Source organism: Stegastes partitus, unplaced genomic scaffold (genome assembly GCF_000690725.1).
Source record: "Stegastes partitus isolate 25-593 unplaced genomic scaffold, Stegastes_partitus-1.0.2 Scaffold578, whole genome shotgun sequence".
In the NCBI taxonomy this organism is placed as follows: Eukaryota; Metazoa; Chordata; class Actinopteri; family Pomacentridae; genus Stegastes; species Stegastes partitus.
Window position 1 is genome coordinate 162,510 of NW_007578309.1, and position 24,718 is coordinate 187,227.

General features: G+C 39.8%; 3 protein-coding genes across 3 annotated transcripts; all 3 read right to left on the bottom strand.

The window, feature by feature from the left end:
• Positions 1-419: 419 nt before the first annotated feature.
• Positions 420-4,022, bottom strand: tcf23 (transcription factor 23). Its single transcript, XM_008288864.1, has 4 exons — positions 3,855-4,022; positions 2,857-3,012; positions 2,562-2,726; positions 420-1,095 (listed from the first exon to the last, which is right to left on the bottom strand). Exons 1-4 carry the CDS (start codon positions 4,020-4,022, stop codon positions 967-969), a joined length of 618 nt encoding a protein of 205 aa, XP_008287086.1. The 3' UTR covers positions 420-966.
• A 1,825-nt stretch (positions 4,023-5,847) lies between these two features.
• ephx1 (epoxide hydrolase 1, microsomal (xenobiotic)) lies at positions 5,848-13,773 on the bottom strand. Its single transcript, XM_008288865.1, has 9 exons — positions 13,565-13,773; positions 10,499-10,733; positions 9,739-9,919; positions 9,448-9,666; positions 9,253-9,382; positions 8,829-9,043; positions 8,474-8,582; positions 7,835-7,957; positions 5,848-7,533 (listed from the first exon to the last, which is right to left on the bottom strand). Exons 2-9 carry the CDS (start codon positions 10,679-10,681, stop codon positions 7,326-7,328), a joined length of 1,368 nt encoding a protein of 455 aa, XP_008287087.1. The 5' UTR covers positions 10,682-10,733; positions 13,565-13,773; the 3' UTR covers positions 5,848-7,325.
• A 3,850-nt stretch (positions 13,774-17,623) lies between these two features.
• On the bottom strand, positions 17,624-20,068 carry srp9 (signal recognition particle 9). Its single transcript, XM_008288867.1, has 3 exons — positions 19,891-20,068; positions 19,661-19,729; positions 17,624-18,464 (listed from the first exon to the last, which is right to left on the bottom strand). Exons 1-3 carry the CDS (start codon positions 19,960-19,962, stop codon positions 18,345-18,347), a joined length of 261 nt encoding a protein of 86 aa, XP_008287089.1. The 5' UTR covers positions 19,963-20,068; the 3' UTR covers positions 17,624-18,344.
• Positions 20,069-24,718: the final 4,650 nt, after the last annotated feature.

Below are 24,718 nucleotides of genomic sequence, written 5' to 3' on the forward strand. Positions count from 1 at the left end.
GGTGATCCCATCCCAACACGGTCTCCAGTTTGCTCCAGTCTTCTCTCAGAAATAAGCGACACACATGGGCTGTTATTGTTGTTGGTGTTTTAGTGGAAGTAAAAGATTGCAGAGCTGTAATGAGAACTAAGTGGTCAGATACGAAGCGGTCAGACAGCTGCTGTGTTCCCACAACAATCCCTCCCTCATTGCTCCTACACACACACAGACACACAAAAACATCCAAATAAAAAAAAGAAGCAAATCCTCACAAACGTACATTTTATTTTTCTTTTAAAAAAAGGCACACAGGTGACTGAACTCTTCCATATCGTGAAATTAACATCTAAAAAAAACAATAAAACACTGTACAGCTTCTAAATCAAGATAATAGGTAACACACTGTCCTTCCATGTAGTGATTTGTGGTGTAATTAGTCGAGTGAAGCAGATATTTCCATTAATTAAATCCATTCCTGACAGTCTGCTGTCCAATGCTTAGATAATGATGGAACATTTTCATGAAGGGTAAATCTGTGCTTTGAGTGTTAAACTTAAATGCAAATGTTTGGGGTTTTTTTCTTCCAGATTTTTGCACAAATCCTATAAAAATGATTGAGTTTAATCAAGACATACAACCAGTTTCTGGACAAAGAGCCAGAATTAAAAATGGACAAAACTGTTGCAGCTGCAGGTTGATTTAAACTCGGATCAACATATGAAGATTTAATACAATTAAAAACCATTTATGTTTTTCAAATCTCCATTCACAGTGATACTTTTTTTTTTGTCTTCCTTCAACTTTTAAGAGACTTAAAGCACTTTTCTGCTTTGATAAAACATCTGCAGCAATTCAGCAGGTGCTTAGAAAATAACTGATCAGCATCTCACTGAAACTCACACTTTGCATTGATGCGCTTGCTGCCGTCAATAGTGGCCACATGGCTGCTTAATGCTGTAGATAAGAAACTGGGTGAAAGTCCTGCTATCACTCTTTATCTGCCTCTAAGGCAGAGGTCAGAGGGCGTGTCCCGTCCCGACCAGGTGGAGGCGTCTGATTGGCCGACAGCAGCTCTCCCACGCTGCCGCAGTACAGCAGCGAGCGCATCGGCCACTTCTGAAGAAGGAGACGGTACATTACATCAACCAGATGGTTATTATCTAAATTCACAGGTGTGACAAAACACATCCGAATGAATGCGGCAACAGACTCCTGACACAAAAACACATGAGTGACTGTGAATTACAAATATTGTCACATCAAGAAAAATGGAACAATAAAAACATCTTTGTCAGCCGTTTCAACATCACCATCACTCTTTTAGATAAGTATAACAGTGTATTATGAATATTTCCTTATAATCAGATTCCCATTATAGCGTAATGTAATTAAGATGTCTGGATGTCATTGATTAGATTTTTTTATATAATGCTGTTAAGTATAAAAGAGGTCTATCAACACAAAAGAGTACTATACAAGTAAACAGAGACATATATTATGGTCTGTCAGTCCTGTGTCTGCAGGACAGGAACCTGAAGTTTCAAAACTTTTGATTGTCCCAATAGTGCACTCACGCAGCCAAAATGATTAAGTTATCTAAATGTGACAGTGGTGGCTATATATATATGTGTGTGTGTGTGTGTGTAAATGTATTATTTGTGGTGTATTCTGCTTCTAACTAGATAAAATTAGTTTTTTATATAAATGTCTTATTGCTGGTTTCATATAGTTACAACTAGATACAGTTATAGAGTTACATAAATTTTACATTTGTGGTTTAATGAACTTACAACAACGCATAATTATTTTTTTTTTAATGTATATTTGGGTGGTTTTATTTATTTTATTTAGTTATAGTTTGCTAAAATTACCAAGTTGTTTAAATGTAACATTGCTGGTTTGTGTCGTTGGAACTAGTAAAAATGTGTTTATAATGTAGATGTTTTATGGATGGTTCTATGTAGTTACAACAAACTAAATTATCACGTTATCTAAGCGTAACAAAGGTGGTTTTATGTAGTTACAACAAACTAAATTATCACGTTATCTAAGTGTAACAAAGGTGGTTTTATGTAGTGAAGATAAGATGAACTTTATTCATCCCAACGAAAATTGTTTTGCCAGAGTACAACAAACAAAAGCTAGAGAAGAATGCACAAATAAAGAAAGATTAAAAGTAATTAAATAGAACTCAAATAAGAATACAAAGTACAAAAATGTGAAGTGTCTATGTGGATGCCAAGAAACAGTGCTTAAAAATATAAAATACCAGAAGTACAAAAATGTAAGCTAAATAACAAGAAACAGATAAATGACTAAAGAAACCAGCTAAAATTTGTAAGTTATACAAAAGTAACATTTGTGGGGGTTTTGCTCATAATGACCTAAAAAGACCTAAAGATACCTACAAATAGAGGCATTTTTTTTTTCAGTTGTATCATAACTTTATAAGCTTTCACTTCCTCTGTGTACAGAACTGGTGATGAAGAGGTAACCAGAGTCCTAAAGTCAGCTCTTGGCTTGCTGAGTGATTGTCTGTGTGTTTAATCAGTAGTTTAATGCAAAGGCTGCCGATTCTTTACCTTGACAGGATGCAGGTATCCGCCCGGCCTGGAGGGAAGACTGTGCTCGGCTAGAGTCCCTCCCTGGTCCAGAGTCTCTGTCAGGTAGGCGATGTAGTTAGTGGCCAGAACCAGAACATCCAGCTTGGAGAGCTTCGTGTCTGGTGGAACTGAGGGTAGAGCTGCCTGCAATCACACGGGTGAACCGTCACCTCTGTGCTACGACGAGTGATGAACTAACAGCAGAGGACTCAGCCTTAGTTAGAGCAGAAGTAGTGCAGCAGGTTGTGTGTATTTATCTGTGCACGTCCAGTACCTGCAGACTGTGGAACGCCTGCCGCAGGTTTCGTACGCGACTCCTCTCTCGAGCTGCGTTTTCTGGGGAGTGCTGGCTCCTCAGCGCCCTGCTCTGGACCACAGACCCGCAACCAGAACCAGAGTTTGGCCTGGACCCGTACACGGACTGCACCTGCTGCAAAGAACACGATCAGAGCCTGACATCTCTGCACAGACATAAACATATATAGAACCTTTCAAGAAAGCTTAAAGGCTGCAGAGACATTAGAATCCATGAGAATACAGAAGGATCACGACCTACATACGGAGCTAAGAAACTTTTAGAAATCTTGGCAACAATGAGTAACAAAGTGTACTTACTTTTTATTTGTTTGATATTTATGCTCTGAGTTATTGAATGCTTCAGTGCCTGGAGTTAATTTATGCTTTGTGAGATTACCAGAGAAGGAAAAGGTAAAATAGTGAAGCTGCTCCTTCGTTCTTTTCACTACTTCTTCTATGATTTTCTAGATATTACTGTCTCTTTTCATTGTGTGTCGTCAGTTCAGTCATGCATTATCCACACTGTTGCTTACTACTATTATTTATTTGTTTAAGCTACATGAACTTGTTTCGTTGCCCACAGAGATTCCTCTCGTTCGGTACGCGTTGGTGCTCTCGCTCATCTTCAACTTTCCACATCGTTACCATAAATTTAAGAAATATGAAATCATGACTATGAGAGATAAAAGACCTTCTACACACATCCCTGCTGCAGAAAAACATTACAGTGGGAAAGTTTTCTTGAAACATGCCCAACATTGAAACTTTGTAAACATTGCTGCCATTACTTTGAACTGAACTAATTCAAGCAGATGGTTTCTATGATCATCATATCTTGCTCAGATTGCATTGACGGTTGTGCAATTTCCTACTGGTTGTTCAGAATTATTAATTGTTGCGTTGCATCATTTGTCTTTGAAACCAGGGTCATGCTTGAATGCAAGTTGGGAAACTGGATCATTACTTCAGACTCACCCACTTCCTGGGCTCCCGGCCGCTCCGTACGCTCTGCCTGAGCTCGAGCAGGGATGCTGGGCTGTTGGCTGCGGGAGGCTGCTTGTTCCGCGGCTCTGCAGCAGAGCCGGACATGAGCTGGTGGTTCCCTGCAACTGACATGAGACCTTCCAGAGGATTCGCCTCCATGGATGCCGCCGGAGTGGGCCTCGCAGGCTCTCTGTGTAAGTCTTGAGAATTTAAATCACTTTGGTTCCGTCTGTTTTCATTGGCTGGATGGAGGTTTGCTTTTAGGCGCTGGAGACTGTTGTGGAAGCTATTATCTTCTGTGAGATATTTTAGTGAATGCACAACAAAACACATGCAGTCTTAGGTCATCTTTCCATCTGGTCAAGGTTCGACTTTGAAGTCTGATCTAGGTTTTTTTTTTTTTGGGTGAAAAACGGATGAAGCAGTCTTCTGGTGTCATGAAGCCATTTTTTGAGATAATTTCTTTCTGTTGTGAGCTGTTCTGTTCAGGCACCTCCGAGCTCCTCTCCAGAGTTCACGAGGCCTCTGCAGACCCTCCAACAACTGGGGAAAACTCCACAACCAGCGGCTGCCTCTCTGCACATCACTGTCCATCCGCAGAATTCCTCCCAGTCCGACTCTTTCTCTCTCTCGCTCTGCTTCTCCGTCTCTCTCCGCTTGTTTCCTTATCGGGTGAGGTAATGTGGGGAACTTCATGTGGTCCTTATCTCAGCCGCCCGGTCATCCTGATCCTCCCCTGGCTGTTTGGTTGCCAAGAAGAGCAGGCAGGCAGGCAGTCAGGCCTGGGGGAGTGCAGCACTGGGAGGGTGTCCCGAGCCAGGGCACTGGGGGCCTTGGGAAACTCAAAGCTCTGCTAACAGCTGGAGTGGGATGGAGGCTCAGGGCAGAGCGACATTGAACGTTAGCAAAGAGAGGCAGAAATGCATTTTGGTTTGGTTGAGAACACTTGGGGCCTCTAAACATGTTTGGATTGAATCTGACTGACATGAGAAAGAGTTTCAAAAAGTCATAAATCAGATTTTTTCCTGCAATCTCATGGGCTATTCCAGAACAAGAGAGAATTAAACACTTCTGTCAAATCTAAATTTAGGAAAGTCATGAATTTTCAGTTGCAGCTGTTCCAGCTATAAAGTTTTGGGACACTGTGACTGTTACGATGGAAACAAGTGCCTCTTCGCCATTTGTGCTCTACAACTTCAGTCTTTACCCATAACATGATCCCAAGTTACAGCATTCAGGTTCCAAATCCCCACCAAGGTGCTCCACTCTTCATCTCCGAATATTAAAGATAGACCTATCATGATAATTCACTGTTATCCAGGTTAAAACGGCTATTTGAATGTAAACTGACATTATTAAGTAAACATACTATAATAAAAAGGCAAAGACAGCTTTGGACAAAGGCTTCAGTGATAACAGCATCATCACCATTAACTACCATTTTGTAAAAGAAATGAAACAAATAATATTTTAACGAGAACTTGTGTTTTTTGTGATTCTCTGTGGCTGCACTGATGACAAGTATCCATCATTTTGTAAAATGTATGTTATCTCTTATCGATAGTTAACAGTCTGAAAAGAGAGATAATAAACCAGGACAGATTGGGGCATGACATACAGTAAAGCTCAACCATCCTATGTGGACATGTGGTCTGTGTTTTAACCATCAAGATGGTAGAATCAGGCCTGAATGTTGGAACTGTGGTGGCTATGTGGGTTCCCTTAAAGCATTCATCACCTGTGCAGGTTAACTGAAGTCGAGCTTTTCACGATGAGCTCAGGTTCCTTAACTACCATCACAGAAGAACATCCAGGGCCTCACAATGTTTTTGTGAATGATCAATTTGTTCTCAGACAAATGTGGGCTCTGGCAGTTTAAAAGAAACTGAAATGGTATGGGGATCATTCTGGTCGAAATGAAAATTTGCGAACAACCGGGCCGAGGGTCGAGATCTCTGTGTTCCTCAGAAATAAAAATACTGAGTCAGACTTGTGTCAGTTTTATTTGGTCCAAAATAGAACAGTGTGACATGATCTGAGAAATGACAGAATTACTATGAAATGAGTAAAATTCTGAATTTAACTGAACCTTACAGTAAAATTGTCTCAAACTAAACATGTCATCATTTAGAAATCATTCTCCAAAGAAAACTTGTCAAACAGCATTGCAGATTGCATTTAGCTTATTCAACATAGTGATGATTATTCAGTTATTTTTATGTGAGGCTGCTATGTCGCTAAAGCTGAATTCAACGTTGTGACTATCAGAAATCTTTAGAAGACATCATAGAAAAAAGTAGTAGGAAGGTTTGCATTCGAACTCAGTGCTTCTAGAGTAAACTGTAGTGCTTGAAATTAACAAATCAATGCTGATGCATGTTACAGACAATCGATCAAAGGCTACTGTGGCAATGTTGACTATTAGCTGTACATTCACAACTTATTACACTAAGTGTGTGACAAACTGTGGAATGCACTACAGAAACATGCATTTAAAGCTTTGAAATAACTGAACATATGTTTCCAATAAAAAAAAAACAAGTAAAAAAAAATAAACATAAGCTGAGGCTTTAAGGCAATCGTGTTAGTATGTACAGAGGTTTCATGCTATCAGTCAGAGGAATGCCTGGCACCTTGTCTATGCTGTCAACACAATAACACCAGGAGCCCTCTGACCTCCCATCTGCAGCTGCTTAGTAAACAGTTTTTAAAACCACAAGACTGAAGGAAGCTCTAAAAAAAAAAGTCAGAAACTCCAGCAAAGTGGTCCGTGTTCAATAAGGCATCTATGAATCCAAAACCTCGTCAGCTTTAAACCTGACTAACGCGCTGTGATTCAAGCCACAGGTTTTTACAATTCTTGCATAAAGCGCTTCTTGTTAATGTATTACTATACTTTTTTTTTAGTACTTGAATTAGAACTGTATCCTGAAAACTTATAGTGGATCATCGATGTAAAAAAAATGTGTACGCATTACGAGTTTAAAAATAAAATGTGTCCACTAAAGGTTTAAACAGCAAACCTACAACTGGCTGGGCTTTTATGCTTTCATAATAACTCTCTCTATTTTCACATAAAGCTATTTCCTGTTTTTGTGTTTCATTACCGTACAATCATCAGTCCATTCATGTTGTAGCACACAAACAACTCTCAAACACAGAACCTCTAATGAATTCTAGTCTCCTGATCTCGTGAATTGTGCTTTCTGTTTTACTTCTTGACTGCACGAGTTTCAAACAAATACATTTCCTGGCAGTAGCACTTCACAAGACTGGCTCAATCACTAAAAAATATGATTAGGAGTTTCATTTATAGATCTGCACTACATCAGAAATTTCACTTCATAGAGAAACTTACTTCATGATCTACATTCTACACGTGTCTACTTACTGCTCAGCACAGTTTCTCTATCTTCGATCTGCTTTACTTTTACTTCCTTCACCTGCTCATCAGTCCAGATTCTACTTCTTCTTCTTCTCCACCAGTTTTATGAACTTCTGGATGTCCTCGGCCATCAGCTGGGGCTCCTCCATGGCAGCAAAATGGCCGCCACGGGCCATGGGAGTGAAGGTGACAAGATTATGGTATTTCTGTTGGACCCACAGTTTGGGTGTGTGCATCAGCTCGTTGGGGAAGCAGGCGTAGCCAGTGGGGACGTAGACTGGCATCCTGGGAATGAGAGGACAACAGTTAAGCTTCACATTTAGAGAGAGGACAACATCTGTCTAGTCTACGAGGTGAAGCTAACAGCTGCAAAATCTAACCTATCACTTCTAATTCAGGATGTAAAGTTATGCTGTAAGAGAAAGACTTTACATTAATATTAACAGCCTGTTTCAGAAAGAAAAGACATGAAGTTGCGAAAACACAAAGACTTTCAACGGAAAAGATGTCATTGATGTGCTTTTTGGAGATACGGTAATCATAAAAATGAACAAATATCAGTAAATCCGCACAAGATGTTACTCACGTTGCATGTGGCTCATTGAGACCATTGCTAAAGTTTTCCTTGTAGAACCTCATGGAGGAGATGATGCAGCCAGACGTCCAGTAGATCATCACGTTAGTCAGCAGGTCGTCCAGAGAGAACTTCCTGCAACACATTACGCACCAGGACATTTCTGATATCCATCCATCCCATCCATTATCTATACACCGCTTAATCCTCACTAGGGTCGCGGGGGGGGCTGGAGTCTATCCCAACCGACTTAGGGCGAAGGCAGGGGACACCCTGGACAGGTCACCAGTCTATCACAGGGCTACACTTAGAGACAGACAACCAAGCACACTCACATCCACACCTATGGACAATTTAGAATCACCAATTAACCTCAACATGTTTTTGGACCTTGTGGGAGGAAGCCGGAGAACCCGGAGAGAACCCACGCTGCACGGGGAGAACATGCAAACTACACACAGAAAGATTCCAGGACGCGAACCGGCAACCTTCTTGCGGCGAGGCAACAGTGCTACCAACTGCGCCACCCTGCAGCCCCATTTCTGATATAATACAATTAATTATATACCTATTTATAATAAATTAACATCATATTTTCATACTATAATTCTCATATCATTACATATCTTTCTAACATTTTGTTGTATTCACCTGGTGAGTCCACCGTCCTCCAGGTTCCTGAAGTCACTGTTCGTCCATGTGGAGAACTTTTCCAGAATGTAGGTGGCCAGACCCACTGGAGAGTCATTAAGGCCTCGTCCTGGAGAAAGAGGAGTAAAGGGACAGAATAAATTAATTGAAAGTATAATTAAAGGTATATAACTAAAAGTAGCTTTAAATTAAAAACAGAATAATACAAAACAATAGCTGTTGGGGAATTTTAGGCTTTATTGCAGATAATTAGAAAGAAATGAAAGCAACTGAAGTTGAGAAAGATGCAACAAGGATCCTCAGTCAGACTCGAGCTGTGTGATGCTGCTCAGAACCGTCTTATCCTGGTTCGTACCTGCAGTGTCAGGCTTGGTGGCCTGGATGTGCATGTAGCCTGTCTCTCTGATGGAGTGCACCACTAGCTTCTGCATGCAGGGATAGAGACGCTCAATGTCCATGTCAGTGAAGCCAAACAGCTGAGGGAAGCGACGGCCGAGCATGATGGATGACATCATGACCAGCCCCGGCTTGGCGGGTGGGGCAAAATTCACATGCAAGCCTTTGACGATTCTGGAGTAAGGATCAAATCAAAGAAAAGAAATATGGGCTAATGTGAGAAAACAACTGGAAAAAGCATGTACATGACGCCACACGTCTATTGTTCTTATGACTGGTGGTTGTGCACTCCAAAAAAAGGCTTCACACGGGATAAGAAGTAATATTTCTACATTTGACTGCAATAGTTATTTGCAGGTATTGAGAAGGTTCTTGTGTCGTACTTGGGTTCCAGCTGAGCCATGTTGGTGGTGACCAGATAGCCCCAGTCTCCTCCATGAGCGTAGAACTGCTGGAAGCCCAGACGCTTCATCAGTTTGTGGAAGATCCGGGCCGCACAAACCGAATTGAAACCTGTTCACATGTGCACAGAGTTAGAAATGACAGCGTGCAGGAGATGAAGAAACTACCAAACTCACCTTTCTTATGTGGTGCGTCAGAGAAACCATACCCTGGTATGGAGGGACACACCAACTCAAACACCAGGTCATTCGGGTTTGACGGTTCTGTCAGCAGAGGGATCAACCCATAGAACTCATAGAAGGAACCGGGCCAGCCATGAACCATAATCAGAGGGATGGGACTGGTCCCCTCTGGCACCTTCTTGGGCTTCACATGGATGTAATGGACATCAATACCTAGATGGAAGTTCACAAAGTTAGCAAGAACACAACTTGGTCTTTATGAATGTGTCAGCTGTGCAGTCTCACCTTCGATTTTGGTTTTGAAGTGAGGGTACTGGTTGAGTTTGTCAACTTGTCTCCTCCAGTCAAAGTCATTTCTCCAGTAAGACACCACCTTCTGCAGGTACTGGGAGTTGAAGCCATAATTAAACTGGCTATCCTCCAGTGATGGAACAGGACGCGTCTGGTCGATCCTCCTGTACAGGTCCTGACAGACAAGAAGAGAAGATGTGTGTTGATGCGTGCTATGGAGAGTCTATTCTGTGTGACAAACTAAAGGCCAATTTATGGTTTCCACATTTCCAAAGCAGACAGTCAGTGTGATTCTAGTCATACTACAATAGGCAAAGCTGCCACTCACGTTGAACACAAAAAACACACAGGATGTTGTGGGTGTTTCTGAAAGGCTGGCTGTGACTTTACACATTTTACAGGACATAGCAGCTGGTTACAGATTTTGTCAATATGATTATTCCTGAGGTGTGCCCAACACCGTGGATGGACACAGCACAGGATTTCTATAGACTTTAAAATCTCCCACTATGTTTGGGCACCATTGATGGAATCAACTCCCAAGTCCAGCAGTGATTACTTCAATTGCAACTCTTTCAATGATGAATTATAAAGATGTGGATGACAGGATCTTCTTGTACAGTCTTTCCCTTGCATTTGTTTAACACACCATTTGTTTTCCTGGCATATGCACAATATACACTTGCTATGCATGCAGTCCTGGATGCAAATTTTGCAGATTGGTCTGACGATGCGAGAGCTATGTGAAACTCACCTCCAGCTCTTCATCACTGGTGGTAACTTTAAAGGGACGGATGGTGACGTCCTCGTCGGCAGCAGGTTGTGCTCCGCACCCCCACCAGCCATCCTTGGTCTTAAGAACCTGGGTCCTGCTCCTCTGAACCAGGAAGTAAATCAGTCCTCCAATTACCAGAGCAACCAGCACCTCTGTGAACATGATGGAGAGCTTTTGCACCGATACAGAAGCCAACAAACGGGGGAAGATGGGCCTAGATGGAGGAAAGGGTGAAACATGGAGACATAGCAAAGACACAATTTAAACAATATAACATTCAATCTTGTTTTTTCTGTTTTCAGCTAAACTGAGGCAGCCATTTTTACTGCATTAATCTATCAAATATGTGTTATTACATTACGCAGTGTTTGCCCCTTAAAAGATTGAGCGAACACGTATTCTTTCCCCTTTGGCTAAGTGGCATATTAAACCAGATATAGACAAAATAACAAAGAATTCAATTTTGACTGAAAGTATAACTACATATGCTAAAAGTCCTAATTTTGTGATATCTAGAAAACTAACTAAACACTAGATAAATTGATTAAATTACATATTTATATCTGATTAAATAATTAGACTCACCAAGAGACATAAATCCCTGGAAGTGTAACTGTACAGTGTAAAGCGCCTAGTTGAACCTTGCAAAGCTTTAAAGGTGTTTTTGGAAGTGCAGACTACTTATCTAAAGACCTTTATTTCAGAAATCTAAATTACCTCACTATAAATAAATCAGTTCTCGGTCAACTTTGACCAGCTCAGCACTAAAATCCTGCAAACTCATCCTGGTATCAGCATTGATAATGTAATAAAGTCATACGCAATCAGTCACAGAAGACATTTCCCTTTTTGTACTTTTAATTGCATTTTACCAAAAGCACTTTTACTTGTAATCCAGTATTTTGAAACTGCTCCTTTTACTTGAGTAAAGGGTCTAAACACTTCCACCTCCACCGTGGAGTGCATATGACTGTGGCCTAATCTGTCAGGGGTGTAATCTGCGTCTGAGTCACAAACACTTCGTTAGTCATGGGTTTAAACAAAAATGTGGGTGCACTCAAACAGAACTGTTGTGTTTGTGACCAGCTGACAGGATAAGCTGACCAGGCCTTCGGTCACAGCTCCAGATAGAGCAGCATGACAAAGCTTTTCTCATTCAGGAGGGCTGCAGACACAAACTGCATCACTGTCAAACTGTGTTTCTCAGTAACCAGCAGTCCAGATATTTTACTGGCAGTAAACGGAACTCAAGTGTCACTTATTGGTAAAAAAGTCACGATGCTAAAGTTGGCTTCTGCTTTAAAAGTTGGGGGAAACTTAAGTTACACAGCTGATTGATGGATTCTTTGATTTTTTTTTAACATTGTAATAATGTAAAACCATGTTAGACATTTTAGGTAAACCCTTAATGATGTCTTTCAAAACTTCTAAAACCTCTTTATTTGTGAACATGCCAGAAAACTGTAGATTTAGATGTAAGTTGTTATATTATACAGACATGGCTGAAATGAACACCGCTTTTATTGCAAGTGGTGCTTTTTATTAGGCTTTACAACTGTCTTTCAACACTGCTATAAATTTTTTTTTATTGTTGCTGTTGTTGTTGCAGCAGAAGAGTGATGTGCATATTCACTGATGTGATTTTTGCAAATGGATCAAATCAGACCAGGTCCAGATCTAAAACCACTACATGCACGTTGTTCAAATCTGGACTAAATTATCTTTGAGAGGCTCCAGATTCTTTAAAGCACACTCTCTAACACGTAAAACCTTTATTCTATTTGTGAAAATGAAATGCAGAAAAGGAAGATTTCACTACTTTTTCCAGACCAGATCTGGATCTAAAAGTAGATGCCTGAAATCTGGACTTGATTGCACCAGAGAGGCTCCAGATTCTTTACAGCACATTTTCTGAATCATGAAACCTTTACTTCATTTGTGCAACTGCAAAAAGAGAGATTTCACTGCCTTTTTTCCGCATGTAAACCAGACTAAATCTAGAGTTACAGCTACTATATAAACAGGTCAAATCTGGACTAGATTATCCCACATGGGCTACTTTTTCTTTAAAGCACTGTTTCTGATTTTTGAAATCTTTACTCAACTTGTGAAAATGCAAAAATAAAAGGGAGATTTCACTGCTTTTTTCCCAAGGAAGGAAACCCAAAACCCAAAGTAACTTAAAAAAAAAAGGTAAAACCAAAACAAAATGGCCCAAAAAAAGTAAATAATTATCAAAAAAAGCCCCGAATTAAATTATTTGTTTACATGTAGACCACATTAGACCAGGTCTAGGACTAAAAACACTCACATCAGTCAATACCGATGTGGTTGCCAATATATCGTTTAGTTAAATGTATTAGTTGAAATGCAAAAATGCAGATTTTGTACACATGTATGTACACCACATTTCACCAGATGTAAACGGTTCCACAAATCAGAAACTAAAGACTTAATTAATGAAAGACTGTTTTGTCATGATCTGGTCCAGATTAAACCAATGGATATTCAGTGGTTTCAGACCTGGACCTGCTCTTGTTTGATCCGGATAAGGAAAAAAAACAAAAAAAAAAACAGCTTCGTAGAAAAGTCTGGATGCATGTTCTGCAGGGTGATGAGTTCAATGACCCGTTCGCTGAGTCTGGCTCCGTTACAAGCAAAACAACCCGTTTTCTAGAACAAACCGAACTTCACGGCAGCAGAACCAGCTGCTAGCAAAAACAACCACTTAACGCTTCTTAAAATAGTTAAGATTGGTTCATATTTCGCTAGTTAATGACAGCTACAGAGCAACAAGTTAACCCAAAGTTAACAGGTTTGTTACCACTAACTAACGACGCAGTTCGTTTTTTCTCTACGCACTTTTATTTAATGTGTTTAACTGCATCAACTAATTGAAGCTAATTGCTGCATATCGCTGCATTTTACAACTTTATTGTGGTTCAGCGACCCTGTTTCAGAACATAATGTTGAAGTCAAAACTATTCAACGGTGAAGGAAACTTTACCAGAACTCACTCAGGACACCAGGTTTTGTCAGTTTTACCTGAAGTCGATCCACTGCCAGGTATGAGGTCCAGTTCAGTCGAGGACGCTGCTCCTGCGCTCCGATACCGAACCTGAGATCCTTCACTCCCACCTACTTTTCCTTCTTCTCCTTAAAGTTTATGTTATTTTATACTATTGACATCCAGCTGGGCAGGCTACAGCAGCAAATTTATCATCAGAGTTGTTTTTTATGACATTATTCCACCTGCACGAAAGAGAAAAATGCCAGAGCGAGAATTTGTCCTGGGATTTGAATGCGTCAAAGAGCACCACAAGAGGATGATGGGAAATGTAGTTTTTTGATAGTCCAGGAATATTGGTGCATTAAGTAGGAAACTAAACTGCACCTGAAAATAGCAGAGACAAAGACAGTTTATCCAAATTCAGAGAATGAATAAAGCTGTGAGATCGTGTTTACGACTTATTTTTAGTCATTTGAGACAAACTGATGTTTTGTTATGCACAGCTTCATTTTAAAAATGAATGTTTTAAAAGTATAAGCGGAAAATGTAAAATCATAAATCATGGCTGTAGTGGCCTTTAATGCATGATAATAGCCTATGCTTACTGTGACCTTAATATTACTTGATTTAATATATTTGAAAAGTCAACCTTTACATTTTTTTCTGTATATAGGAGGTAGTGCAGTCTTCCCCTTGGTGATTATTTCAAGTTTTTGTTTTTACTTTTGGGATCTAGCCTCGTCTATTATAGGTGTTGATAGATTCCAAATGCTTCCTCTGGTCCTTCACCCTCTTTACAGCCTCTGTAGCCAACTGGCTCTGCTATGAGGAAAATACAAAGACAAATAAAAAATGCCAATGTGGAGAACGACTGTCACTCATGACTTTAAAAATCTTCTCAGCTGTCAGGACCTGTTCCAATGAGTCTGTATCACCGACTTACCAACTCCAGGTATTAGGTTAATTTCTCAAATCCAAACTTGTTTTGAGTAAAAGGTAAAGCTGTTTTATATTTTTATATGTGTTTTATAGTGTATCCTAATTGGAAATTAATTATTTTAAAAATTCTTTTGAATTTGTTGTTTGTTAAATGTTCCAATTAAGTATTGACCAGGAAATGCCACCTGCGAGTTCACAGACTTGTTTCTTCTATCTGAACATTTTCAGATCAGCCTCTATGTAACATCAAGAACCAGTCTGTTGATGTCTGTAGCATCACTGTAAATCTGAGCTGTTAGACTGAACTGGCATATGACATGTACCTGTTTTTAGAAAGCACTTTCAAAAGGTAAATCACAATGATAAACTTGTATTAAAGTGCTTTAGACACAGAAAATAAAAAGATGAACTGAACACCTGGATATGCCTCAACTCATGATGCTTTTTCAGATGTACAAAATAGTTGAAGGTTTCATCCCACAGAGGGCAGCAGGTTCTATGATTCAACCTTCAAATTCATAGCATAGCCTTACTGATTTATTTGTGTTTGTCTGTAAAATCAACTTGACCTGACTTTACTTGAATTTGATCCATTTTTACTCGATTTTATTTGAATTAGCTTGATTTCACAGTTTTACCTGATCCAAATTAATTTTAGTGAATTGTAACCTGACTTAATCCAGTTGGATGAAATTTGAATTTGAATCTGATGGTATGGAGGGATGCCTATAATAGGCACAGTAGTCAGCACCGTTGCCTCGCAGCAAGAAGGTGGCCGGTTTGTGTCCTGGTGAGGACACCTGGGATCTTTCTGCGTGGAGTTTGCATGTTCTCCTCATGCAGCGTGGGTTCTCTCCAGGTTCTCCAGCTTCCTCCCACAAGGTCCAAAAACATGTTGAGGTTAATTGGTGATTCTAAATTGTCCGTAGGTGTTACTGTGAGTGTGCTTGGTTGTCTGTCTCTAAGTGTAGCCCTGTGATAGACTGGTTACCTGTCCAGGGTGTCCCCTGTCTTCGCCCTGAGTCGGCTGGGATAGTCTCCAGCCCTCCATGACCCTGGTGAGGATGTGAGCGGAGTATAGATAATGGATGGATGGATGGATGGATGATGGAATGGATCTATCTAATCAAATGTGACGTGACTTGTGTGACGTGTCCTTGTCAGGTTTGGGTGGACCTGAGGGGGAAAGTGTAAAAACCTCCCTCACAGTGAAGCTCAGCTCTGTCAGCTGTTAAAAAGGATGCAGACAGCTTGTCATGGAGGAGTAATATGCGTGTCTATGCTCCCACAGTGGAGTCGACCAGAGCTCGGGGGGTTAAACTGGGTAGAAAATGTATGTAATCAATGTTGTGTTAGTCTTATGTGAGCAGGGAGGAGACTATAAGAATAACTGCTGGTAAACATGGTCAGTAAAATGAGTTGTCCACATGTAGCTCATCATAGTGAAATGTAGGTGAGTTTAGTTCAACAGGGAGGAGCACCACCTTCTCACATTTGTCATGATGGGTTCACTGAGACAAAGAATCCTGCAAAAAGGCGAGTTTCATAGACCTTTATGCTTCAAACTGTTTTTCTGCGGATTGATGTTTTTAGGATTACGTCAGCTGCCAAAGAGGCCCCTTAAAAAATAAAAGTGTCCGTCTAGACTAGTTTCTGCCACCTTGTTTTCTTTCAGCACTGATGTTGGATGACTCCAGGACCCAAAAAGGAGACACAGCACCACAAGACCAACAGCCATGAGATGAGATGATGAGTAGCTCCAAACAGAAAGGAAGAAAAAGGTAAAATCCCCCAAACTACAGCTCCAAAAGATACATATCACACAGCACAGGTGTCTTTGAGTTCATGCTCCAATTGAAAAGGTGACCTTAAACACCGGACTGCACCATTTGTGTGTCTATTTGTCTCATTGACCTTTGTAATGTTTGTGTGTTTCAGCCTGAGGAGGAGCTCTGGTACCTGTCTGTCCTCTGTCTGCTGTCTCTCCCCTTCACCCTCACCCTGACCGGTCAAGGCAGATGGCCGCCCTTCCTAAGCCTGGTTCTGCTGAAGGTATTTTTTCTTTCCTCCCTCTGTCTTAGCTTTGTCTGTCAAAGCACTTTGTCAAGTCGCATTTGAAAAAACAAGTCAGGTAAATACTTGCAAAGGCAGACAGTTTAGGATTCACAACAATATTGAATATGTAGTGTTGTATTACACCATAGCTATATGACTGGACGTGTCAGCGAGGTAACACTGGACACTTGCCTTTAATACTGGGGTGTCCAATCCTGGTCCTCAAGGGCCACAATCCTGCATGTTTTAGATGTTTTCTGTCTTCCAACACACCTGATTCAAATGATCAGCTCATCATCAAGCTCTGCAGAAGCCTGATAGTGATCCTGATCATTTGTTGGAAGAGAGAAAACATCTAAAACATGCAGGATTGTGGCCCTTGAGGACCAGGATTGGACACCCCTGCTTTAATACATTCAAAGGGTGTGGACATTACCAGAAGAAATTTGACTTTTATGCATCAAAAACTGAGGTGCACCCAGAATAAACAAGTAAACAAGCTCAATATTAGGGTTAAGATGATGAACGTTTACCTGAGTAATGTAAATATTACAGATACATTCCTACACTGTAATAGTACAAATGAGCCTAACTTAAATATTAAGATTTAGATCCTGCAATATTGTACCACAAATGACTAAATATTAAGGTTAAAATCCTACAATATCATACCAGTGAACCGAAATTAAACATTGGTTAAGATTACCCCTATTAACCAATTAACTGACTGCTTTGAAAATGAAGGTTAAGACCCTACAAACACATAATATAATCGTACATTCTATTTAGAGTTTTGTTAACTCGGATTCAGAACTTGTATCTTCCCAACAAGTGTAATTTTTTCACCAAAGAAAGTAAATTAAGGCCTTGAAAAATTACTAGCCCAGCAAAGACAAAGAAATCTGACTTCAACATTTTGAGAAACTAATCTGTAACCAGAAAAAATGTTTAAAAATATTTTAACTTTCTTTCCAAAGAAAACTCCTCAACATTGTTTTAAAAACATTTGTACCACATATATTCTGTTGAGTATAATCATGAAGATATTAGTGGCTGTTTAACGAACTACAGTCCACTAGGAGATGAATACATGAGAGATGTTTTCTGTATCAGGGTAAATAAACATTTATTGAACATGTAATGCAATTACTTTCAGTGGATGAAAAGGCATTTGGAAGTGTGGTGGATTTCTACATTAGAAGTCGTGGGCTCCTCCACACCATTGTTTTGAAATGAGAAGGTCCTGCCTCATTCATGTGGCACGAATCCATGAGGGAAACCAAAATGAAACCAACTGCTGAAACTGAATTCAACGTAGCTACATAGACAGAAAGAAAATGTCTTCATCGCCCGTCTTTTTCGTCCCCTTCAAAACTGAAAATAAATGCAAGCTCCTCTAAAGAAATCAAGGTGCCAAAGCTGCTTTCACAGCAGCACACTTTGTCTCACCCCACCTTCTCCCAAGCCCTGTCACTTCTCCCACCTTTATGTTTCCTTAAGTTTCTCAGCAGTCTACACTGATCTTGTGTTGTATTAATACTATCAGGGATGTGATTAAAATGCCTAAAAAGTAAAAACAGGACAATGGGCTTATAAATGACCAAGAAGGTATCATAAAAAACAAAATCCTGGGAGGACAAAATATATACAGTATATATAGATATCACCTCTCTGATAGTATTAAGCCAGTGTAGGCAGCCAGATCGATCTCACCACGCTCTCTCTTTATAAACACTCATCTCTCAGTCTCCACGTCGCACTCTGATGGTTCTCAACAACCACTGTGTCCACTGAAACCAGTCCAGGTGCTTCTAGAGCATTTTAGTCCGTCTCCATCGCACCACTGTGCGTCTCCTTGGACACCATGAGTCTCATCAGTTTTCCATGGAGCTTCTCAATTTTCTTCACGTCCTGGGCCTGGTCTGTCTTGTACTGTAAACACTGTGAGGATAGGAGGGAAAAAAAACACAGAATAAAGGAAGTGACAGCTACCATTACATTACAATAACAAGATGGAATAACAACTTTTACGGCACAAATTCAGAAGTCACATAAATCTAATAGTTGTATAATAGAATCGCCTTCTTCTGGCTGGATCTGTTCTCGCTTAAAGACGTAAATGTTGACAAAAATAGATGCTAATCATGACATCATTGAGAGCATTCTGTGCCAGCACTCCAGTAAAAGGATCCCACATCATTTATCCTCAGGCAGAAGTGGAACCACGAGTCCTGCAATAGATGGTCTATTTTCCACAGAGCCTTGAGTCAGAGTGGGATCATTTGAAGAGACATAATCAACTGACACAGAATAAATCCCCCATTTTTAGTGCCTAGACACTAACGGAGTGATAAAGAGATTCACAGATAGATGAACAATAAGATGGATTGTTGTGAAATTTAGTACAGTCCTTTCAGTTGCTCAGAGAAACAAGCCTGTCGACTGACTTGTGGTCCTTTGGCTTTTGCAGAGAAATATTTCTACATCTACAGTCAGGCTGAAGATTATGGGACAAATAATCGTTTTGTGATTACACTTCTTGGTGCGGAAATGTGGAAAAACTCCTCCTTAAATCCCTTTACAGAACTCAAACTACTGCTGGGACTGCATGCATGCAGCTTAGAAGTGATACAGAAACGTCACCAGGTTTGATCAGGTAAAACTGCCGTCACAACTTTTAAGCTAAACTGAGCAGACATGAAGCTGACACGATCAAAGGGAAGTGTGTGTCTGACAGGAGGTTTAGTGATGTTGGTTAACGGGTAATCATGTTTAAACTTGTCCAGCACTTATTAAACCTAATGATTCCTTCAGAATTACCCTACCAGCCTCACAGAGCAGCTACCAGGTCTGTAACTTACATTTATACCAGGGTACATTGAAACCAGTAGTGCTGACACAATCAATCAATCAATTAATCAACTGCAAGTAAATGTTTATTGTTGAGTATCTGCAAGTAAAGAGGATCCAGCTTCACAGCTGCTAAGACTTATGTTTCTCTGCTACATGTCATTATTTGATCATGTTATCAGTGTTTATACAGGCAAATTCAAGCTTAAAGGTCTGATGTTGACATTAACATTTCATTACCTGATATAAACAGTTGAATAAAAACCGGATTTTCTCGTTTTACTTACCACGGCATTGTCGGTCACTTTAATGCAAAGGTTTCCGTCGCAGTGTCTGTATTTTAGAACCACTCTGACCTGCAAACAGAACAGCAGCCAGTGAATTTGAGAGTTTAAATATGACATAAAATTCAGACTAACAAGTCAGCACAGTCACGTCGCTAACGAGCTAGCCGGCTAACAGGCTGTCCGGCTAGCATGCTAACCTGCTCTGTACTCATTAAATAAACCGTTTTCACCTTCATTGGATCTGTCAGATAGAGTTTCTCTGCTGCGCGGGCGAACTCCTCCCAGGTCTGATAGTAAGGCATTATTTCTAACAAAGCAGCGTTACTGTTTCACCAAAGAAAGTATTTGAATCGGCTGTTCAGGCTGAAGCTAACTCAGAACACCACATCAGCAGCAGCGTGCTCTCAGCCAATCAGAGCGAAGACGGCGTGATGACGAAACCTCATCCGGAACACCTTTTCAAAATAAACGCGTGTTAAGCTTGAACCAATAGCGCATAAAAACAACAAAGAATACTTAAAGATTCAATGTATTTCACTGTGTGGTATGGTTGTCATAAACTCTGAGGTATACAAAAAACCTGTTAAGGTATGAAGATTTTTACTACTACCAACACAAGCCCAAACACAAATAGATAACCTCTGAGATTTACAAGCAAATTCAAACTAAGTGCTATATAACACCTAACAAACCAATTGTTGCACAGGTCAAACTGCATTCCAGCATTTATACTATCATATTGTACAGTGTGCCAGAAAAATATTTACTATGTCCCAATACATATATGTCAAATGTAGTATTCCAAAACAAACAAACAAAACAGATAATACTATTATATTCTGTCTGATTTTGCAATTTGCAAGCCAGCATGCTTCTCTGGCAATTCCGACTCATAACCTTCTGCAGTTACGTTACATACATCATAGTGTCCCACACAAGTAAGTAAACAAGCTTAGCTGCCGGAAGCGACAGATGACAGCACATGTCAAACCTATTATGTTGAAGTAGTATGCCCCAGATGTTAGCATACTGCATGACACACTGAGTGTACTTTGTGAGGGCAGATCTAGTACATACTTAAAGCAAAAAGCAAAAAAAAAAAACATAATCTGGAATGCACTACAATAGGTAACTGACACACAGTTCACAGCAGCCCTATAACCAGTTATACATTTATGGTTAAAGGACCCATCTTTGCAGTATTTTGAACTGTAACACTGAAAGTCACATTGTGGGAACACATGACACTTTAATTGCTTTGCTGAAAAGGGCCACAATATGGGATCTTTAAGTAGTTAGTGATATGCAGTAGCTAATGCATGTCACACAGATGAAGAAATAATTAGGTTCCCATTTATTAATATGAACACAAAAAAGTGATGCTGTTATGATCATATTTCAATAAATGTTAATTTTACCCTTCATTCCAAAATGCATGCTTATTTTTTTCTGTTCTTACTAAGTATGTGCGGTTGCATGCAATATGTATATAACTGGGAAAGAATACTGACGATGAGCTGTCTGTGTAACCTCAGCAGCTGTGGTCAGAATGACCAGAAATGCATGCTGGCTTGCATGCTGCAGAATGAGACATCCTGGTACTTTTGGCAAATAGCATTTGGCACATTATGTATTTGGACTTTTTCTGGCACAAGATATAGTACTGGAGTATGGATATTGGAACGTATCCATGCTGACTAGTCAAAACTGGCCCCAGCTGGCTTTTGCTTTGAAATTATCTGCACTCATGGACCAGGAAATGTTACTCTGCAGAATGATGTTGGAAATTCTACATGTCGCCCTCTTGTGGCTGCACTCCAAACCAACTTCAGACTAAGTCCAAAGTCTTGGAATGTGACAGATTTATTGCACCACTTTGAATAGATAAATAAGGTGTTTTATTTAGATTTTCTGAAGCCCTAATTTCTCCTAATGCCAGCAAAGTGGGCAAATATTAAGACAATTTTAGCTAAACATCAATGGAATATGGGACAATAATAAATAATAAACTTTATTTCTATGTCAAAAGCAGAGGTTTGCAGTGCTTTAAAAAAGAGCAACAATGAAACCTTAAAATCTGCAATAAAACTTTTTTTTTTTTTAAACAAAAACAATAAAATATTTTTTTTTAAAAGCAATGAAACAATATTATAAGACATTATAAAGCAAATATCAGTCTGGAAAGTTGGTTATTCTGTCCGGAAGGGAGAGCTTGATGTAAAAAGTGTATTAGAGCTGTATTAGAAGTAAGTCTTTCTTTTGGTTCAATCTCATTTAACTTTCTGTTTTGGTGAAGGCAGTTCACTTTTGTTGACTATATCAGCTTTAAATTACATTTTATCCCTTTAAACTGGTATTCTTATTTCAGAAAAAAAAGTGTGAAGATCAGGTTTACTACTTTTTTTTTTTTCTTTTTTTTTTTTTTAGGTCTAATGACAAAATCTTACTTAATTTTACATTTGTGGAAACACAATATTAAAGTTGGAAAAACTGGAAATTTCTATGGAAGCAAATCAGGCTCATCCGATTTTGAATTTTAAAAGCTGGTGAACTTTTACACTTGAAATTTTGACTTTTTGAAATTTAGATGAGCAAAATTCAGACAAAATAATTCGCATGCACAATTTCGATGGCAACAAAATTCAAAGTCAGAAATTCAACAGCTTTTAAAATTCAAAATCGGATGAGCCTGATTTGCTTCCATAAACTGCAAGTTAACTATCCTTAAAATTAAATTGCAGCACTGATCATTTAAGATGAATCAAACGATTTAAGTACATTTAACTTATAACAGAGGCATTAATTCTACTTAATAATTTAATTTGGATGAAATTAATTTTTTTGCGTGTTACTCAGTGAAGCAATTCATTTGAACTGGTCCAACAATGATATTTTTCAGTGTGGAGTTTTGGGAAGAGGCGCTCCAACTGGTCCAGATGATTTCTTGGCTTCCACACTAGATGGCAGACAAAGTTCAGACATTCTAACAGATGAATAAAACATGTACATGAGGTGAACTGAAGGCTGAATGAGCACCGAATGGAACTGACTTCACTCCAAGCTGAGTTCAGGTACAACATTTGGCTGGTGCTCTTTTTGTCCCCCCACCCCTCCCTGAGCAGTTTGCAGTGAGAGAAACAGTAGAATAAGCTTCATTTCCCTCAGATCTAATGACATTTACTGGTTCATTGTGTTAGATGTCACAATAACAGAGCTGCTGAGGAGTGGGTGGCGTGCTGACGGCTCATTCATCAGCAGCTGAGTCAGTCGTTGCTCAGTCACCCGAGTGGATGACTTGCGTGTATCGCATGATTTCAGGATCAGATGCAGGAAAGATAGAAGAGTTAGTACATCTGAACATACACACCCATAAACACAACACACCTCTGAAGGGGAATGTGCAGGTTTTTAATATTAAACTATAGAGATTTGTTTTTAATTCACCCCTGACATTCAAAACACCTGCATCAAGGAGGGAAAACTGCCGCTTCTAACTGCTCACATTGTTTCGATAAAACCGTCTCGGCCTTTCCTCTGAGGTGAACCTTTTCATCAAAGTGTAGCATTACATAAAGGAGGAAGAGCTCATAATATGACCTTTGCCTCTACCTTTTTTATTTTTCAGAGAAACCCTTTCATAATCCTCTTTTAGGGCATCAGAGAACCAGCCGGGAGGGTTAGCCAGGCTTCCTATAAATATAACTATCAATCATGTTATTTATTGCACATCGCTGTCTTCCACAATCTACATGACACAGAAAGTCTGAGGTCTGTCACTGAACGTTTTCTCTTCAGGTTGTTTCCAGCTGCAAGGCCGGGCACGACTGATCTGCTCTCTTACTTAATCACTGTTCTCATTACGCTTTCTGCTTTGCACTCAGACGGAGACACAACTGAAGGAGGGCGAGCAGCATCCCCTTGAACTAAATAAAGAATCAGTGTTTTTAATTTTTGGGAGTAAACAGTCTGAGTTGGCCTCGGCTCTGCTAAGCCTCTTTCGGTCCCTCTGTGGATAAGTGGCTTACAGTACTGGCTGCACTTGCTGCTGTGCCATTATAGTAATGGTGATGTTGCTGACACATGACGTATGCACACACACACACACACACACACACACACACTCGATACACGAGCAAGAACGCACGTAAAACACAAGCCCGTGCCGTTAAGCTCATTGTGTGTCTTTCGTGGTGACATCAGGGTGAGAATGTTGTTCCTTGCTGACACACGGATTAAAAATCGGCGAGGGTGAAGGGTGAACATATTTACTACATCAGCACAAACTGCCGCCTCCGCACAGAAACACAGTCGCACATAAACGCAGCAGTAAATCACACAGCTGGCACCTGTGGCAGGACGTCAGCTCCCCTCTGGGTCTGACATCAGCTCTTATTTGTGGGGAGGGCTGCACGTTGGTGTTCTGCTTTTCTTGTGTGACAAGTTCTTGGCCAAAGAGATTTGATTTTAACTACATTTTTCTTGACCGTTTGGGGATTTTGCGAATTCAGTGCTTTCCAGTCAAGCATGAAGGTGTCAAAAGCCTCTTTGGTTGTCAGATATCTGATTAATATTAACACACAGAAAGCCCATAAACCTAACTTGCGATTGTTTTTGTTTGCTGATTAAATAATGTTTACTAGGAGAAAGAAAACAAATGGAACAGCTTGACCTGTTTTAATTTTTTTGCTAAAGTTCTGACTGTCTTTACAAAAAAATGCAACCACTGACACGATCATCAAACAAGCTAAGCTAAGCTAAGCTAAGCTAAGCTAAAATAAGATAAGATAAGATAAGATAAGATAAGATAAGATAAAATATTAGTTAGTCCCGAAAGAAGTTCTTGTGCAATGCAGGACCTAATAGAAAAGCAATAAAATATAACAATGAATCACTGAAAATAAAAAAACAAGAAAACCAAATCAAGAAAAAAAAAAAAAAAAAAAACTAATAAATAATACTAAAAATGCAGCCGAGGTGGTGAAGTAATAGTACACATGGTAAAGAAATATTGCACTTGAAAATGAAATGTTACATGCGATACTGAAACTGATATTGCAC

Coding starts and splice junctions, on each gene's coding strand:
- tcf23 (XM_008288864.1), bottom strand. CDS start 4,022: ATGGAGGCGAATCCTCTGGAAGGTCTCATGTCAGTTGCAGGGAACCAC. Junction 2,727..2,856: donor AGGCGTTCCACAGTCTGCAG/GTACTGGACGTG, acceptor GTGTGATTGCAG/GCAGCTCTACCCTCAGTTCC. Junction 1,096..2,561: donor GATACCTGCATCCTGTCAAG/GTAAAGAATCGG, acceptor CTCCTTCTTCAG/AAGTGGCCGATGCGCTCGCT.
- ephx1 (XM_008288865.1), bottom strand. CDS start 10,681: ATGTTCACAGAGGTGCTGGTTGCTCTGGTAATTGGAGGACTGATTTAC. Junction 9,920..10,498: donor CCAGTGATGAAGAGCTGGAG/GTGAGTTTCACA, acceptor CTTGTCTGTCAG/GACCTGTACAGGAGGATCGA. Junction 9,383..9,447: donor TGACGCACCACATAAGAAAG/GTGAGTTTGGTA, acceptor ACATGTGAACAG/GTTTCAATTCGGTTTGTGCG.
- srp9 (XM_008288867.1), bottom strand. CDS start 19,962: ATGCCTTACTATCAGACCTGGGAGGAGTTCGCCCGCGCAGCAGAGAAA. Junction 19,730..19,890: donor ATCTGACAGATCCAATGAAG/GTGAAAACGGTT, acceptor TTCTGTTTGCAG/GTCAGAGTGGTTCTAAAATA. Junction 18,465..19,660: donor AAGTGACCGACAATGCCGTG/GTAAGTAAAACG, acceptor CTATCCTCACAG/TGTTTACAGTACAAGACAGA.